The sequence below is a fragment of the Garra rufa genome, chromosome 17 (assembly GCF_049309525.1).
Source record: "Garra rufa chromosome 17, GarRuf1.0, whole genome shotgun sequence".
NCBI lineage: Eukaryota > Metazoa > Chordata > Actinopteri > Cypriniformes > Cyprinidae > Garra > Garra rufa.
In genome coordinates, this window is record NC_133377.1 from 14,319,460 (window position 1) to 14,338,758 (window position 19,299).

At 38.5% G+C, this 19,299-nt stretch overlaps 1 protein-coding gene across 21 annotated transcripts in view; it reads left to right on the top strand.

The window, feature by feature from the left end:
• Nucleotides 1-19,299, top strand: part of rims2b (regulating synaptic membrane exocytosis 2b) — a 247,215-nt gene that overhangs the window by 90,492 nt on the left and 137,424 nt on the right. Inside the window, exon 1 of one of the 21 annotated variants that reach the window (XM_073821691.1) lies at nt 14,240-14,374. The exons of the other annotated variants lie outside the window; for them this stretch is intronic. Within the exon in view, the coding sequence (XP_073677792.1) occupies nt 14,313-14,374 (62 nt within the window). The 5' untranslated portion in view covers nt 14,240-14,312. Of the gene's footprint in view, nt 1-14,239; nt 14,375-19,299 lie in introns of those variants that run through there. 21 annotated transcript variants of the gene reach the window in all.

Consider the following 19,299-nt stretch of genomic DNA (forward strand, 5'->3'; position numbering starts at 1 on the left):
TTTGGTGGTGGTGGGGGGAGGAGTGGAATAAATGACAGGTCTATAACATTCTGTAATCTAACTAATGGTGAAGCTTATTATAACCATACAGTGCAGTCAGCTGTGATTTAACTGAGAAATATTGTTAGTGGTGTTTGCTAAGGCAAGCATTATTATTACTATTGCTCACATTTAAGGTTATGAGATAGATCACCTAACAACCACCCAGCAAGACCCTGACAACTCAGCAACCATATAGGAATGTGTTAAAGAATAAGAACACCCTAGCCAGGGCTCGAAATTAACTTTTTTACTTGGTAGCACTGGTGCTCCCAACTTCAAAAAGTTAGGAGCACCAAAAAAATTTTAAGAGCACCTAATTTCGTTTTAGTAATGCGCCGATCTTGATTCTTCATGGTCAATTCTTAATGCAGATGTTTTACAAGCAAATGGGCTGATTCTGAAAGCCTTTTTTATATATATTTATTTTACGCCTTAAGCAAGGGACAAGCATGAATGAAAATATGAGTACATGAACAAGGTTTATTTTCTCTATTATAGTTACAGCAATTTAAAGAGGTTAAAGATAAAGAGTTAAAGCCATTTAGAGGCAACCACTGCATTTTTAAACAATCTACAGTATAAACAACAAAAATAAACGACACTTCTTTCTTACTCGTGTAAACAATAAATGCAGGCATGATCAAAGTAGGCAACTCTTTCAATATTCAAAGTGCAAATGACCGAATTTTTCTGATACAGAGCTATAGACACAATACAGCTTATTATAGCCCACATACTAATAACAGCCTAGATATGTTATGTAGCCTAATTTGCGCACATTGGGCAGTCGCTCTTTAAACGTGGGCTATTGAAATTGCTTTTGAAAGCATGTGCGAGTTTTACTTTTGGTTTCGTTTTAACGATACCGCGTGCATTCTACAATACAAGAGATTACTTTAACAAAACCATTTGAAAGTGGGAGGACACCAACGGGATTTTGAAAAGTGTCCCGAGTGGAAATTACGCCCCTGCGTGATTGGAACTCTGCCGCTGAGTTATCATTTGATGTGAATTTATGCGTCGATGTACAGTATATTGAGACGGAGGCGGCAGAATTGTATCTGACAGAATGTACGCTGTAGCACGAAATATATTTCTTCAAAAGCAAATCGTGGAGACCTTCTAATTGTCCACAATCAAAGGAGAGAACGGTGAACCTGTCACTGCATCAGCTCACAACAGTCTGTGCAGTAGTTAGGCTAGCCAAAGTTTTGTAAAGAAATGAAAGTAAGGCGCACCACAACAATTACTCACACTCGCACAAATGCTCCCAAATATAATTTGAGGTCGCGCAGATTAAATTTTGGGAGCATATGGTCGCAATTTCGAGCCCTGCTAGCAACCATCCAGCAACACCCTAACAAACAAGTGGAAACCTAGCAACCACGTAGTAGTGTTCTAAAAATCACTTAGCACACACTAGCAACCACCCAGCAGTACCCTAACACCTTAGCAACCCAACCATACAGCAATGTGTTAAAAAAAACTACAAACTACCCTAGCAACCACATAACAACGTGCTAAAAATCACCCTAGCAACCACCACAAAATCTTAAAATTCACATAGCAACATGTTCAAATAGCAACATATATGATTGTATTCAAACACTACGAACACTCTAGCAACCACACAGCACCACCATAACAACTTAGCAACCATATATGATTGTGTTAAAATGCTAAGAACACCCTAGCGACCACACAGCACCACCATAACAACCAAGTAAAAACCTAGCAACCACATAGCAGTGTTCTAAAAATCACTTAAAACACACTAGCAACCACCCAGTAACAACCTAACAACTTAGCAACCATATAAGATTGCGTTAAAATATTAAGAACAAATTAGCAACCACCCAACAACACCCTAACAACCAGGTGAAAACCTAGCAACCACATAGCAGTGATACCTAAAACACACTAGCAACCACTGCAATAGCCTAACAATTTAGCAACCGAATAGCTATGTGTTTAAAAGCTAATAATACCCTAGCAAGTACCCAACAACACTAACAACTTAGCAACCACATAGAAATGTGTTTTAATGCTAATAACACACTAGCAACAAAGTATAAATTAAAACTGATGCATAGGCTATGGCATAGGTCTGACACAGAAGTATAAATCAGCCTTTAGCAACCATATAGCAATGTGTTCAAATGCTAAGAACACCCTAGCAACCACCCAGCAACACTCTTACAACCAAGTGGAAACCTAGCAACCATATAGTAGTGTTCTAAAAATCTGTAAAAACACACTAGCAACCACCCAGCAACACCCTAACAACTTAGCAACCATATAGCAATTAAAACACTAAGAACACCCTAGCAACCGCCCAGCAACACCCTAACAACTAAGCAACCATATAACAATGTGTTAAAACACAAAGAACACCCTAGCAACCACATAGCAATGTTCTAAAAATCACTTAGAACACCCTGGCAACAACATCCTAGCAACCACCTTAACAGCAAAATAGCTACTTAGTAACATTATTGCGATGTGTTAAAACAATAAGAACACTCTAGCAACCACCCAGCAACACCCTAATGACCAAGTGGAAATCTAGCAAAAAATCACTTAGAACACCATAGCAACCACCCAGGGCACCCTAACAACATCCTAGCAACCACCTCAACAGCAAAATAGCTACTTAGTAACATTATCGCGATGTGTTAAAACAATAAGAACACTCTAGCAACCACCCAGCAACACCCTAATGACCAAGTGGAAATCTAGCAAAAAATCACTTAGAACACCATAGCAACCACCCAGGGCACCCTAACAACATCCTAGCAACCACCTTAACAGCAAAATAGCTACTTAGTAACATTATTGCGATGTGTTAAAACAATAAGAACACTCTAGCAACCACCCAGCAACACCCTAATGACCAAGTGGAAATCTAGCAAAAAATCACTTAGAACACCATAGCAACCACCCAGGGCACCCTAACAACATCCTAGCAACCACCTTAACATAAACATAGCAACATGATAAAAGTACAGTATTCAGAACACACTAGTATCTGCCTAGCAACCACCCTAACACCTTAGCAACAATATAGAAATGTTAAAACCATCTAGAGCACAAAAGTAACCAGCTAGCAATGTCATAACAACCCCAACACCGTAACATCCACATAGCAACATGTTAAAATTACTCAGAACACACGGAAACTACTAAGCAGCACCCTATCAACTTAACAACAATTAAAACAATGTGTTAAAACAATAGGAACACCTCAGCAACACCCTAACAACCAACTGGGAACCTAGTAACCCCATAGCAATGTAATAAAAATCACTTAGAACATGCTAGGAACCACAGCAACAGCAGTTGACCATAGTGCTGTACAAACAAAATAAAAAGAAACATAAATAAAATAATTTAACAACAGGCGTTGTCAAACGCCAGTGGCGTTTATAATGCAAATATTATACTAATGCTATATACTTTTTTTTTATTTTTTTTTTTTTATAAAATGTAATGAATTTGAAAGCTAAGAGCTTTCTTTTCAGATGTAACAAAGTACAAAGCATTTTGTGATAATTGGATAAGAGGTAAGTTACCAAAAATGACAGCAGATCTGGCAACCCCAGTTTGAACTATGGCCGATTTGTAGTGTCTAATAATTGATGCGTTTTTATTGCTTTTTCTTAATGCAAATTGCGATTGATAGGATATAATCAATATATAATAATTGCTTTTATTGTCCGATACCAATTATTGGCCGATACATTCCTAATCATTTGTGTATGTCTTCAGGTTTATGTATCCAGTATTTCCATACCTATGCTTTGATATCTTATTGGCAGGTCTGTTTACCTCACAGTTTTTGTTGATTCTTTTCCCCGAATTTTCTGCACCTCTTCCATGGAGTGTGTCCTGCTCTACTGGGGTATGGCCTACTTACGGCTTGTGTGTGCGTGTGTGTTTTGAGAAGCTAATAAGGCAGTCTTAGAGCTTTTACATGGAAGCAGGTCAGTCGGATCCCCCTCGGTGAGAGGCTGTGATCTCTGCTGCTGTCTGATGTCTCCAGCGGGCCCATCACAACACCAGTTCTCTGCTGAAATCAATGTACGGGAGCAGATTTGATTTATACCATCTGTCCTTAAGTGGGACTGGATGACGAACCTTGCTGTGTTGGCAACAACAGGTCAGGAGGTGCAGTCATTCCCACTAGCGCAGCGGAGCCTCAGGATGATGTAAAATAGACAAAACAGGCATTGAAATAAGCTCACGCAATCCAACATCAGGATGTGTCTTATTTTAATTAATCTTTTTCTGTTTTTTTTTTTTTTTTAAGAATAACTTTTATATTGTTACTAATATTTCAAGATGAACACTTACTGCACTGAAGCAACTTAGATTTACTTGATTATCCATACATCAAACAAACATTTTTTTTAGAAAAAACGTATTCGAAAGTGAGTATTAAAGTGGTCATTGGATGCAAAACTCACTTTTACATGTTGTTTGAACATTAATGTGTGTTGGCAGTTTGTGTACGCAACCACCCTACAATGATAAAAATCCACCCAGTGGTATTTTTTTAATCTTTAAAAGTAATATCCCCTTTTTAAAATCAGGTCATTCTCAGATTCTTGTTGGTGCGATGACACACAGACAGAGGCCACTCCCACGATAGTTGATTGACATGAGGGCCTTACCTTAGACCCGCCCTCACCGAGCTGAAACAGTCCGACTCTGATCGTCATTGTGTGACTCAGGTGCAGGGGAAGACAAGAATGTCTCAGATGGATGTAATAATGAACATAGTCATTTACTCCCGACATCTGAGCCGCTGAAGATGCAGAGGATTAACGTTACTTTCGTTTTTGAAAGGAAAAGATCTACATATGCATCTATGTTTGTGCGAATCATTCGTGATGCAGCTTCACCCACAGCAGAAGTGAGTATAAGGGTTTTTTATGCATTTTGCAAATGGCCGCTAAATGTGGCTAAAGTAAACATTGCGGCTCATCCCACGGCAAAGAGGGGTGTGGCAAGCAGAGCTCATTAGCATATAAAGGAACATGCAACAGAATAGCTCACTCTAAAAAGGGCTAATTTTGACAAGGTAAAACAAGGTTTTTTACACTACCATTGAGAAATTTGAACCAAAGTATGTTATAGACTTCTCATTAAGAATCATATCAACTTGTGGAAAATGGGCATCCGATGACCCCTTTAAATATTATCATCAGGCTTTTGAGGAATATTTATTTGTTCATCTCTTAGTCATCATTTGCTCAGTCTGAGCTTCTATATGATTAGATTAGATTAGATTAGATTAGATTCAACTTTTGTCATTACACATATACAAGTACAAGGCAACGAAATGCAGTTAGGTCTAACCAGGAGTGCAATAAGCAGCAAGTGCAGGATATAGGTATAATTTATAAGTTATAAGTGCACTTATAGGAGATATGTACAGGGAGAGGACATGGATAATATTTACAGATGAAGTACTGTGAGCATAATTTACAGATGATAATTAACTACAATTAGAATGTACAAATAGATGAACATAATATACAGGTTGCTATTAACTATAATGTAAATTGCAGGTAGATATGAACATAATATACATGTTGCTATTAACTATAATGTAAATTGCAGGTAGATATGAACATAATATACAGGTTGCTTTTTACTAAAGCAGGAAGTTACAAATAGACATGTATAGATTTATCACAGATTTACAATATGTATATGTGCAATGGAAATGTGCATTTACAAATGGGTATGTACAGTGTAGTGCAAAGAATATTAAATAGTGCAATGGTAGTGGGGAGTGTGTGGGGTGGGTGAGAGGGGCGGGTGTCAGTGGGGGGCAGAGTTCAATAAGGAGACAGCTCTGGGAAAGAAGCTGTTCCTCAGTCTGCTGGTTCTAGTCCTGTGGCATCTGAAGAGCCTGCCGGAAATGCAGGAGAGAAAACAGTTTGTGGGCGGGGTGAGAGGAATCCTTAAGAATACTGCGTGCTCGACGCAGACAGTGTTTCTTATGAATGTCCTCAACGGACTCCCTATGATGCGTTGGGCAGTTTTCACCACCCGCTGCAGTGCCTTACGCTCCGCAACAGAGCAGCTTCCGTACCAGTCTGTGACACAGTTTGTAAGGATGCTTTCTATCGTGCAGCGATAGAAGTTCACCAGGATGGCTGAGGACAGCTGGTTCTTCTTGAGTGTTCTCAAGAAGAACAGGCGCTGGTGAGCCTTCTTGACCAGGCTGGAGGTGTTGGTGGTCCAGGATAGATCCTCCAAAATGTGGGTCCCCAGGAACTTGAAGGAAGAAACAGGCTCAACAGCCATCCCATTGATGTGGATGGGTTCGTGTGAACCTCTTCTTCCCTTCCTGAAGTCCACAATGAGCTCCTTGGTCTTGGTAGTGTTAAGGAGCAGATTATTGTCTGTGCACCATGTGGCCAGGTGCTGAATCTCCTCCCTGTAGGCAGTCTCATCGTTGTTGCTGATCAGAGGTTGCGTTAGACTTCCACATTGCCTGTCATTTTGACGGACAGGGTCGAAAAATTCCGTCATAATCTATTATTATCCGTCATTTTAATTTTCATATTTTAATTATAACAACACATTTAATTGCTTTTATTTTTGTTCACATTTTCATGTTTAATCATGAACCTACAAGGCGAGCATACTGTATAGGTTTATGCACTTATTTATGAAGAGAACAGATGGATCTCAGTGGATCTTGCTGTTTTCAGTTCACGAATTAACAGTAGTGCGCATAACTAATAAATCACAATAAGCAATTACGCTCTGTGCTTTCTTACTTTCAATATGAAAAAGTCTCAGATTTCAAATTCTGTCTATTTCATCTGGAAATTCAAGCAATAAATACAGTTTTGGCGCTCTTTAATGTGGCATGAGACCGCTGTAGTTTATACTGGGTGCTCGCATGCGCGTATCAAAAGATTCCTCGTGACAGTTTCGTTTTTGTTTTGTATCCAGTGCTCTGCTGCCACATTGGAGCGCGGTCGCCACCAACTGGACAGGGGTGGGAATTACATTTATAATTTACAACAGATCACCCGCAGTGTAATCTGTCAAAATGACGGAAAGCCTTCAGATTTTTCCGTCACTGATTAAAAAAAATCCGTCAATGACGGACAATTTTCGGTTAACGCGACCTCTGTTGCTGATGAGACCGATCACTGTAGTGTCGTCTGCGAACTTGATGATGGAGTTAGATCCATAAACAGGCCTGCAGTCGTGGGTGAAGAGGGAGTAGAGGAAGGGGCTCAGCACACAGCCCTGTGGCACACCAGTGTTGAGTGTGACAGTAGTGGAGCAGATGTGACCTGATCTAACATGCTGAGGCCTGTTAGTCAGAAAATCCATAATCCAGTTACACAGTGAGGTGTTAATGTCCAGGTCTCTAAGTTTGGTGATTAACTTAGATGGTCTGACAGTGTTGAATGCTGAGCTGAAATCAACAAACAGCATTCGTGCATAAGTGTTTGTATTGTCCAGGTGTGTGAGTACAGAGTGCAGCGCTATGGAGACTGCATCATCTGTGCTCCTATTGCCACGGTAGGCAAACTGGTGTGGGTCCAGTGTGGATTGGAGAGAGTTCTTGAGGTGTGAGAGGACCAGCCGCTCGAAGCACTTCATAATGATGGGTGTGAGTGCTACAGGGTGGTAGTCATTCAGGCATGTTGGGTTGGAGTGTTTCGGCACTGGCACAATGGAGGTGGATTTAAGACATGCTGGTACAGTTGTTTGGGCAAGGGACATGTTAAAAATGTCTGTGAATACCCCAGCGAGCTGCTCTGCACATGCCCTCAGTACGCGGCCAGGAATACCGTCAGGTCCAGCAGCCTTGCGCGCGTTGATCCGGCTCAGTGCGGTGTGTACGTCAGAGGAGGTTAGTGTGATGGGTGAGTGGTCGGTTGAGGGAACGATCTTGGTGGCAGTGTCTGTATTGTCTCTCTCAAAGCGAGCATAAAAGTCATTAAGCTCATCCAGGAAGAAGACATTAGTGGCTGTGGGGGTGGAGTGGCTGGGTCTGTAATCGCTGATGGCCTGAATGCCCTGCCACATGCGTCGAGGGTCAGAGTTAGAAAAGTTTGTAGCAGTGCTTGGCCTTTTTGATGCCCCTCTTCAGATTAGCCTTGGAAGTGCTGTAGGCCTGTGCATCCCCTGATCTGAAGGCAGTGTTGCGTGCTTTCAGCAGGAGACGCACCTCCTTGTTCATCCATGGCTTCTTATTTGGGTATATGGTGATCTGTTTCTGGGTTGTAACACTGTCTATGGTAATGTTGATATGATCCAGAACAGAAGAAGTGTATCTGTCAATGTCCGTGTGAGAGCCACAGGTGGCCTGAGAAGCAAACATACTCCAGTCAGTGTGTAGAAACCTGTCCTGAAGTGTGAAGTCTGCCCCCGCTGGCCACACTTTGATGGTCTTCACTGATGGCTTCACACGGTTGATGAGGGGTGAATATTTGGGGGTGAGGAACAAAGAAAGGTGGTCTGATTGTCCCAAGTGGGGGAGGGGGGTCACAGTATAAGCTTCAGCCATGTTTGTGTATACATGGTCTAAAGTTTTGTTTCCTCTGGTGTGACAGAAAATGTTTTGGTGAAATTTTGGGAGTACTGTCTTTAAGTTTTTAGTGATTAAAATCCCCCGCAACAATAAATGCAGCCTCCGGGTGAGTAGTTTGTTGTTTGCTGATGGCTGCATGAAGTTTGTTCATAGCAAGCTTGGCTTCAGCGTCAGGAGGAATGTAAGCAGCAGTTATTATGGTGGAGGTGAATTCCCGCGGCAGATAAAACGGTCTACACTTAACCATGAGAAACTCTAGGTTAGCTGAGCAATGTCTCCCAATAATAACAGAGTTCGTGCACCAAGCTTTGTTAACATAAATGCACAATTCTCCGCCTCTGGTCTTACCGGAGTCATCCGCCGTTCTGTCTGCCCGGAAAGTGTGGTGATCAGTGTGGTGATCTGCCCGGAAAGTGTGGTGATCAATAACACTGTCCGATACATCGCTGTTTAGCCATGTTTCAGTGAAGATCATGACATTACAGTTCCAAAGTCTCTTGCTGTGGTTGATGCGGAGTCGAATCTCGTCCATTTTGTTCACCAGTGACCGTACATTAGCGAGGAAAATGCTGGGTAAAGAGAGCCGGTGTGGTGTTAGCTTTAGCTTAGCTCTTAGTCCTCCACGCTTCCCCCGTCTTTGTTTACGGTCGCGTCGCCGCCTACGAGCACTTCCGCCCGGCCGGGTAGAGTGCGCAGCCTCGGGTGATCTTGCGATTTCAGGGACGAGTCGAAGATTGCTGATAAAACCGTCGGGAATGTCCAAACCAATATCCAAAAGCTCCTGTCGGGTGTGCGATGTAAAGGCACTACTGTTCTGCACGAACAGACCCGAGATGAGCAGATAAAATACTGCAAATTTGCAGAAACTGGAGAGACACTGAGCCTCGCGATGTGTACGCGCCGCCATCTTGGTCTTTTATATGAATTGAGCCATAAAATCTGTATGTATCAAATATGATATTTAAAACAAACAAACAAAAAAAAAAACATTTTGTTTGTTTGTTTTTAAATATTTTGTATGTCTTGTAGATATTTCATATATCAGGATTTATGGGATTAAGTGTGATTTCTAGACCTGGGAAAGTCATATATCAATAAAATAATAAAACTAGATATTTTATAATGAATATACCGTTTTCTAATTATGCTGATCTCTAATATATTTTATCAGATAGAAAAAGGGAGTAAAATATTGATTTAAAAAAAAACTATATTTAGCAACTCAAAAAGTAAAAAAGCCTTTGATTATTGTTAAAGGTGCTATAGAATGCATTGATACAATATTTTAAATTGTTCTCTGATATCTACATAGAAGGTATATGACTTAGGTAAGGGCAAAAATTCTCTAGAAATGGTTTTACAGGTCCATTTACAACCCTAGGATTTGTCCCTAGAATGAAATGGTCTGTTATTACCATATTTGGAAGGTTCATGAATAATAATGATGAGCTCTGCTCTGATTGGCCGTTTCACAGAGCGGCTCAGCTCTCACAGAGCAGGAAGGAAACACATGGAGGAAAATATATATTTAATCACAGAGCTCGAGCCGCTATTAATATGCGGGGCATTGAAACTATTACGATTGGCCTCTTTTTCAGTGGTCTTTTGCAAACACCAGATTTATATAAGAAGGAGGAAACAATGGTGTTTGAGGCTCACGGTATGTCATGTCCATGTACAGAACTGTTATTATTCAACTATGCTAAGGTAAATACAGTTTTCCATTCTATGGCACCTTTAAGGACAGTGAGGTCCTTGGAGTCAAAAAAGATTGAGAATTATTGCACTAGTGGCACCAAATGGATTTGCACAAATAACAAGATATGAAGATGCAGGCTAGACGTAGGTGGTTTCTAATGTACTGCTGTGCAGTTGCTTAGGATGTTCTGAGTGGTTGCTAGGCTGTTGATTGCTGCTGTGCAAGGTGTGTTCACACTGACTAATGGATTTTAAACTGAGTTTAATGGAGCACAGTGGTTGACATAAATGCTATCCTAATTATATAACACACGTATTATATAACTAATGTAATGTGTATCTTTGACTAGCTGTGCATGTGTAGTTAATGATTACACATAAATGTTAAACACATAACAGGATCCGTCACACGGTTGAAACTGATCTGACTTGTGATTCAGTGAGCGAGTAATTAATTCAGTAATCACTCCCACTGACTCCTAAGTGTTTTTGATGTATTGGAAAAATAAAAAAGCCTGGGTCATTAAGAGTCATTCGTTTATTTATTTATTTTTTTTGCTGCCTGCAATGCAATATGAATATTTCACATTTGATTAAAACTGTAGATTCAGTGATAAATGTAGATAAGTGCATGTGATTAATGATACATTCATGTAAGATAAAAGCACATGTAACATGAAAATCATAAAAAATAATAATTTTGTTTTTGAGGAAGGTTCTGAATACTCCAGCAGGCATGCATGATTGATCAAAATAAAACCAAATTGCAAAAGCTGTGATTTAATTAAAGGGAACATAGGATGCAAAATTTACTTTTACATGGTGTTTGCATATACAGGTGCATCTCAATAAATTAGAATGTTGTGGAAAAGTTCATTTATTTCAGTAATTCAACTCCAATTGTGAAACTCACGTATTAAATTCAATGCACACAGACGGAAGTAGTTTAAGTCTTTGGTTGTTTTAATTGTGATGATTTGGCTCACATTTAACCCTTAAAGACCTAGAACATTTTTGGGGCACCTGAGGCACATTTCTGTACATTTCTTAGTTTTTTTTTTCAGATTTCAGACCTATTCTAGCAGTCAGCATCAATTGTCATACATCATTATAAACATAAGAACCTGAACTTTATGTCTAGCTAATTTAAAATTACATTTTTCCTTTTGTTTTCTCTAAAAATGAGTGAATTTCTAGAATTTTAGGAAAAACGCTAGCAACAATTGGGTGTTGTTGTTTTTTTTAGTCCTGAAGTTTGGATTTTTTCTTTAGAAATTTGTATTTAGGTGTTTTACACTTCCAAATAAAATTGTGTCTATATATAATATTCCCCAAGCAAGTTATAGCCATATATTGCAATATTATTATAGGCGCTTTTCAGTGAAAAACAGGCCTATTTAGTTTATTCACAATATAGACCTGTTCAAAAATGTTTCAGGAGTAAAGTGATAGCAAAAACAGTATTATATAATAGCAAAACACAGTAAAAAAGTTACTTTTTCAGATAAATATATTCGTAATCTGAGTATGAACAATGAACACGAACAGTGTAGGAAGTAGTAAAAACAATTGCACAAATTGTCTTGTGAAACAAAAATATAAACAGTCCAAATTATTCACAAACTTCACACAAAATGAGAGAGAAATATACTGAGTGCAACAGAAAAAAATTGTGCAAATAATCTTTACAAACTATATAAGAATTAGTTACATAATATAACAACCAAATAGATCGATCTGGTGGCTATAGTCTGCGTCGGAAACTATTTTACAGGGACATTGCCTAGTGACGCGAAAACCTAAATTCCAGTGCTTTATCCGATATGTAGGCCTACTGCTGTTTCATCCTTGTTTTTGGTTTTAGAATTAGAATACTTTATAAGACCAATAAAAAAAAAAAAAAAACATTTTTAGTGAATGTTCTGGGAAGTATGTTCATTTACTGTATATGTACTCAATACTTGGTAGGGGCTCCATTTGCTTAATTACTGCTTCAATTCAGCGTGGCATGGAGGTGATCAGTCTGTGGCACTGCTGAGGTGGTATGGAAGCCCAGATTTCTTTGACAGTGGTCTTCAGCTCATCTGCATTTTTTGGTCTTTTGTTTCTCATTTTCCCCTTGACAATACCCCATAGATTCTCTACCACAAAAAGCAATTTTCCCTCAAATCTTGCAGCCCTAATTTACAGCATGTTTGTTTATTCGTGTACTGTACTTGACCCTGTTTTGTGGATTTTTGTATTAGCCATTAAAAACCCCTCACACAACTAAATTCAGTATAAAATTATTTTTATGTCATTTTGATACACCCTTTTAAAGGAGTAGTTCACTTTCAGAACAAAAATGTACAGATAATGTACTCACCCCCTTGTCATCCAAGATGTTCATGTCTTTCTTTCCTCAGTCGTAAGAAAATTATGATTTTTGAGGAAAACATTTCAGGATTGTCCTCCATACAATGGACTTCTATGGTGCCCCCGAGTTTGAACTTCCATAATGCAGTTTAAATGCAGCTTCAAAGGGCTCTAAATGATCCCAGCCGAGGAAAGAAGGGTCTTATCTAGCAAAACGATCTGTTATTTTCTAAATAAAATACAATTGATATACTTTAACGTTAAATGCTCATCTTGTCTAGCTCTGTGTAGATATTAAAAAGTATATAAAATGTAAATATTTTTAGAAAATAACCGATCTTTTCACTAGATAAGACCCCTTTTCCTCAGCTGGGATCGTTTAGAGCCGGTTGAAGCTGCATTTTGGAAGTTCAAACTCGGGGGCACCATAGAAGTCCATTATATGGAGAGAAATCCTGACATGTTTTCGTCAAAAAACATAATTTCTTTACAACTTGTTAACCAAGATGTTCATGATGTTCATGTCTTTCTTTCTTCAGTCGTAAAGAAATGATGTTTTTTTGAGGAAAACATTTCAGGATTTCTCTCCATATAGTGGACTTCTATGGTGCCCCCGAGTTTGAACTTTCAAAATGCAGTTTAAATGCCGCTTCAAAGGGTTCTAAATTATCCCATTTTCCTCAAAAAACATAATTGTCTTACAACTGAAGAAAGAAAGACATGAACATCTTGGATAACAAGGGGGTGAGTACATTATCTGTAAATTTTTGTTCTGAAAGTGAACTACTCCTTTAATTACCACCGATCAGCTAATATGTAATAAATTGCACTGACTTTAGGTGGCACTGTGTTCTCACTCTCACACAGATGCATACACACACACACACACACACACACACACACACACACACACACATGCCTGCAAGGCCCAGAGTTAATCTGTCCGCTTGAGAAAGAGACCAAGCACACAAACCTCAACACACACACTGCATCTATGAATATTTGTGAACACAAACATGCTCGATCGCCCACACGCGCTCAGAGCTCAGGAAAACACACCCACGCACGCATGCATTTACTGCACACATGCTGAGACAGCCAACTTATACATGCTGATACATCATATCCAGAGAGCTTGATTTCACTAGGATATTGTTCCTGCTTTGTTCCTGGAGTTTGCCGGGGCAAAGAGGAAGATGATTATGCTGAAATCCAGTCTTGCGCTCGGAGAAGGAGTTCCCGGGCCGTACGATTGCTAAGCAATAACCGCCATGCAGCCAGTAATCAGCTAAGTACCGTAATCCTCCTTGTGGGGTAAAGTCGTGCTTGACCTCCAGCTATATACAGCCTGTGATAACAGCATTAAACGGTAACACCGCTCTCCACTCCCAGAAGCCTTTGCTCCTCGTGTGGTCGGCCTCTCGGCACCCCTCGGCGCTTCTCGGCCCGATTCGGCTTTCTGGAATTGACTCTTTGCTCCGGCGTGGCCTGCGTCTTTCGTGGACCGTGTGCCAGAGCATGCTGGGAGGGGTGGAGGACGCTCTAAGCTAGCAGCTGCTGTACTACAGGACTAGTGCATGTGTTTCCTGTAGCTGTGACCTGGTTTCCCCTCCGGCTGGACCTTTTCTTGTGGGATTTGTGGTTGATGCAGCCGGGCAATCGACATGCTCAAGCCCGCAGCCCAGATGTGCAGCTCTTGAGTGACAGGTGTGTGCACGCGTGACGCGCTCAGCCTTGGAGGATTGTTTTTTTTTGCCGGTGCAGCATTCGTGTGACAGTCGAGTGGCTCTCACTGAATGCTGCTTAGTTGACGGTTTTGTGACAGGCGTGCAGATGTTCCTAGAGGAGTAATTATAACGCCTGAGTAATGCCTGCACAGAACTGGCCGTACAGTTGGGGAAGATTATCACGCTTGAGGGTTAGGGCTGTTTACATCTCGTCATGCCATGAATTATATAGATGCGTATAGAATTAACACTTACTTGGTTTGCTTTCCTCTTTTTGTCCCATTAAGACGCTGTTTTGAGCATTTTTATAGGTTTGAGTGCCTTTCAGTGAACATGTGGCATATTACTGTATAAAATATTACAATAGCAGTGTATGTGGGCCATTCTACAAAATCGATTCAAAGTCCGAGTTGGACAAGTATGTTTCTACAAATGTTGCATGTGTGCAAATTGTAAAATATCCAAGGTACAGATTTGTAGTAATTGTGTAGTTAAAGGAGTAGTTCACTTTCAGAACAAAAATGTACAGATAATGTACTCACCCTCTTGTCATCCAAAATGTTCATGTCTTTCTTTCTTCAGTCGTAAGGAAATTGTTTTTTGAGTCAAACATTTTAGGATTTCTCTTCATATAATGGACTTCTATGGTGCCCCCGAGTTTGAACTTCCAAAATGCAGTTTAAATGCATCTTCAAAGGGCTCTAAACGATCCCAGCCGAGGAAGAAGGGTCTTATCTAGTGAAACGATCAGTTATATTCTTAGAAAAAAAAAAAAAAAAAAAAAAATACAATTTATATACTTTTTAACCTCAAATGCTCGTCTTGTCTAGCTCGGCACAAAGACCGTTTGAGATTAAAACATATATAAGTTGTAAATATTTTTAAGTCCACATTTTTCACTGGGGTGACATGACATGACATGACGGAACATGATTGGCTAGTTTTGAATAGTAGTTGGTAGGGCTGTGCAATTAATCGAAATTCGGTTTTGATTTCGATTTCTGCTTCAAACGATCACGAAAATGCAGTAATCGAGATGAAATGATTATTGCGCCTTATTCTGCCCCCTTACCAGTGATGCAGTTTCGCTCCTCCATAAAAGCCTAATTTCACATGCAAATCAGCAAAATGTAACGTGACTTTCATAAAATGGGATGTGCTTGATTTATTAATGTTTCTTTGATGTGTTTAATAGCGCGTAAGAAAGCTTGCGCTGTTCTGTGTTTGCTTGTTAAAGTTATCTTTTAGCTCAAGGTGCGCGCCTAAATGCTCAAACAAATGCAAAAATATTTCACAATGAGGCGACTGGTGATTATTTATGTAAACCCTTGTCAGTTATGTCTTAAATAATCATAAATGGTTGAAAATGAAAATACGTGTGTAACAGTATATTTGATCCGTGTGGCGCTTGTGGCAACAATAATATTTCTTCTGCCATTTCTCTGTTCCTATCATTAATAAAACGTAAAAATACAAAGAGAAAAATCACTCGCTACTCTTGAATGAAGAATAATAAGAAACAAAGCATGTTTAACTATTACAGTGAAGACGTGGTTTTATTTTACATTCAAATAATTACATTCAGTTTCTGTAGTAGGCTGTTGGACTACTTTAGACTTGCATAAAAGTATTCAGTATTTTATTTTAAAGCACTATTTTTTTTTTTTTTATTTGTATCTTTTTTTTCTGCTGTATTGCTATCTTTAAATGAATCACTAATATAAAGTTTTGGACCCAGTCATAATCATGTTAAATAATCGTGATCACAATATTGACCAAAATAATCGTGATTATGATTTCTGCAGTTTTTGTTGTGAAAACCTGGCAACCCTAGACTTAAAGACACAAAATGATGCTGTTAAAGTATGCAGAAAAATGTATCATGGTTTTCGCAAAAACGTAAAGCAGCATAGCTGTTTTGAACATTGATAATAATAAGAAATGTGTTTTTGAGCTGCAAATCAGCATATTAGAATGATTTCTGAAGGATCATGTGACTCTGAAGACTGGAGTAATGATGCTAGAAATTCCGTCTTGCACTACAGGAATAGATTACATTTTACAATATTTTCAGATAGAAACCAGTTATTTTAAATTATAGTTTTAATAATATTTTACAATTTTACAGTGTATTTTTTTAATTAAATAAATGTTAAACATTTAAAAAATCCAAAAGAAACCTCTGTATGATCGTGTGATCATACCAACAACAAGAGTGCATTTGAACACAAGAAAATCTTGTTTTGTGGTTATGCTTTATTTTTAATATTATATACTTTATTTACTGCAAATATTTCCATATTAGGTACTTTTTAAAGTACTTTTATTTTACAGTAAATTTGCACCAAAGTGTTGATTTTATGTCAAATATATGTAGTTTTCAGATTCCCATTAGGTTTTTAAATCTGTAACAGCTTTAACAGCTCAAAGCGGAAAATAAAAATAGAAGGTACAAAACTCCTTCTGTATTCATTTGCATTTTAATCTAAATGATAGAATGTGTCTAGCAAGTGATGTGACGTATTTAGCTGTCTGGCACTTCATCCTATTTTTGTGACACTCCACAGTTGCTCCAGTGTCTTTATTTAAAATTTAAAGTGATAGTTCACCCCAAAATTAAAATTCTGCCAAATTCTGTTATTGATTACTCGCCCTCATGTCATTGCAAACCCTTAAGATGTGTTCATTAAGATATATTTAGATGAAATCGGAAAGATTTCTGACCCTGCATAGACATCAAGGGTACCACCACGGTCAGTAAGGACACTGTTAAAATAGTCCATTTGACATCAGTGGTTTAACCATCTTAATTTGTGTTTTGAAGATGAACGATATGACATGAGAGTAATTAATCACCAGAGAATTTTCATTTTTGGGTGAACTGTCTCTTTAAGATATATTTACAAATGTACATATATTTAAATGGCTTCATGGCCAGTACTTAATGAACAGAACTAATGTCAGAAAGACGTTGAATCAAATCACTTTAGATGCTAAAATATGTAGTAGTAGTAGAAGTAATAAGCGACAATTATGATTTTTTCAAAAATCATAATTGTTGATTATTCCCTTGAAATTGTAATTCCGATTATTAAATCCGATTATCACAATTTACATTGACTGATGTTTTGAATAGCTTTATACCATTATTTGAAGCAACTGCATGCCATAATTTTATATATATATAAAAAAAAAAGCTAAAAACACTCTTCCTGAAAAACTTCTATTGCTTTTCTCATTGCCACAAATGTCAACGATACATTGGTTGGGTTCTTTAAACAGTAAAAAAATAAAAATATGCATAGGGATATGCCGGAATTACCTTAGATTAATGGATGTTTGGAAGAATTTTTTATTGGTAGTTTATGTTATAAACACATAAAAACACAACACTTTTCACAAACTGAAAGCTGTTTTGTTTACAGGGTTTCCGGGGCAACAGCTGCATTATTTTTAGTGCCATCTGCTGTCAGAGAATGAAAGTGCGCTTTCATCCAGAGCATCTTTCACTTGCTGCACCATGTGCTTCTCATCCGTGCTTGTTTACATCAGAGGGCACACGTGTCTTTGACGCAGCATACATTGGTGTAGTTCATTGTGACCAGCTGATGGATGGGGAAATCTTAAAATGCATTCATAATTCTGAATAATTTGTTATAAATATTTATTCTCAGTATTTTGATATGCCCACGATAACAATATCCATTCAACCCTCACAACGTGACATGCTCTAAACGCGCCTTTTAAGCATGCGATATAATGTTTTTTTTTTTTTTTGTAATCGTGGCTTTGAATGATTATGTAATTGTGGCATCCGTAATAGCAATCGCAATAAAAAATTTGATTAATTGTGCAGCCCTACATTGTAGTATATGTACTTGTAGTGTCATTTGATTCATTAGTAGTGTATTTCAATATTTAGTTATTTTGTGGGAGAGCTGACGTATGGCAAACAGAAAATACCATTCTGTTTCTGCTATGCTGTATTTGTGTCTCAGGTTTCTCTGATTTGAGAAACTCCTAGGTCTTTGCACAGAGATGACAGGCACAAATCAAGGAATAATATCGCTTCGTTGTTTGCATATGATGACACAATGGATGAGGTCACTTTTACATTTAGACATTCAGCAATCATTTACTGCTGGAATATGGCGCAGCTCAATATGGTACTGCTGCTGCTGACTCTGCACAATCATTTAATGATGTATTGCCCATGTCAATAAAAGTAAGATGTTCGCCCATGCAAAAGCTAGCAGTAAAATGCTAAAGTATTATGGGTGGTTGTTAGGGCGTTTCTACTGGGTTGCCAAGTTGTTCTCAGCATTTTATAGTGAGTTACAGATTGGTTTTTAGATCAGTGTAGATCTACAGAATATTTTATCTGCCGGTCTGGTTCAATCTCTTAGAAAAATAAGACCAGTGCTATTTTAGGATCATTGAGATACTATTATAGTTTTATTACCATTTTGAGTATTTTTATGTTTTATTTTAGTTAAAGTTTATTCAACTTTAGTTTTTATTTTTATTTTAGTTAAAGGAACCATATGTAGGATTGTGGCCAAAACTGGTACTGCAATCACTTTCAAAATACTGTAGAACGGTGTATCCGCTTCCTCTCCCCCCTGACTCGAGGTTGCCAGCTAAGCGGCAGGATCCAGCAGGAACGTAGGCTGCTACAAGGAGCTTCCAATGGCAAGCGACGAGTCCTACACAGTAATTCCTCCATATGCGCTAACGTAACGTTACTTTGCACGAACATGCATACCTTTGTTCGACTGTTGTGAATATTTGAAATGTCTATTTACATTGAGTACAAGTAAGTTAGCCAAACATAGATGAATCTTACCTGTCCAGGAGAAAATTAGCAACGTTGGCGTCTGTCTTCAAATTCTTCTCCGTTTTCAG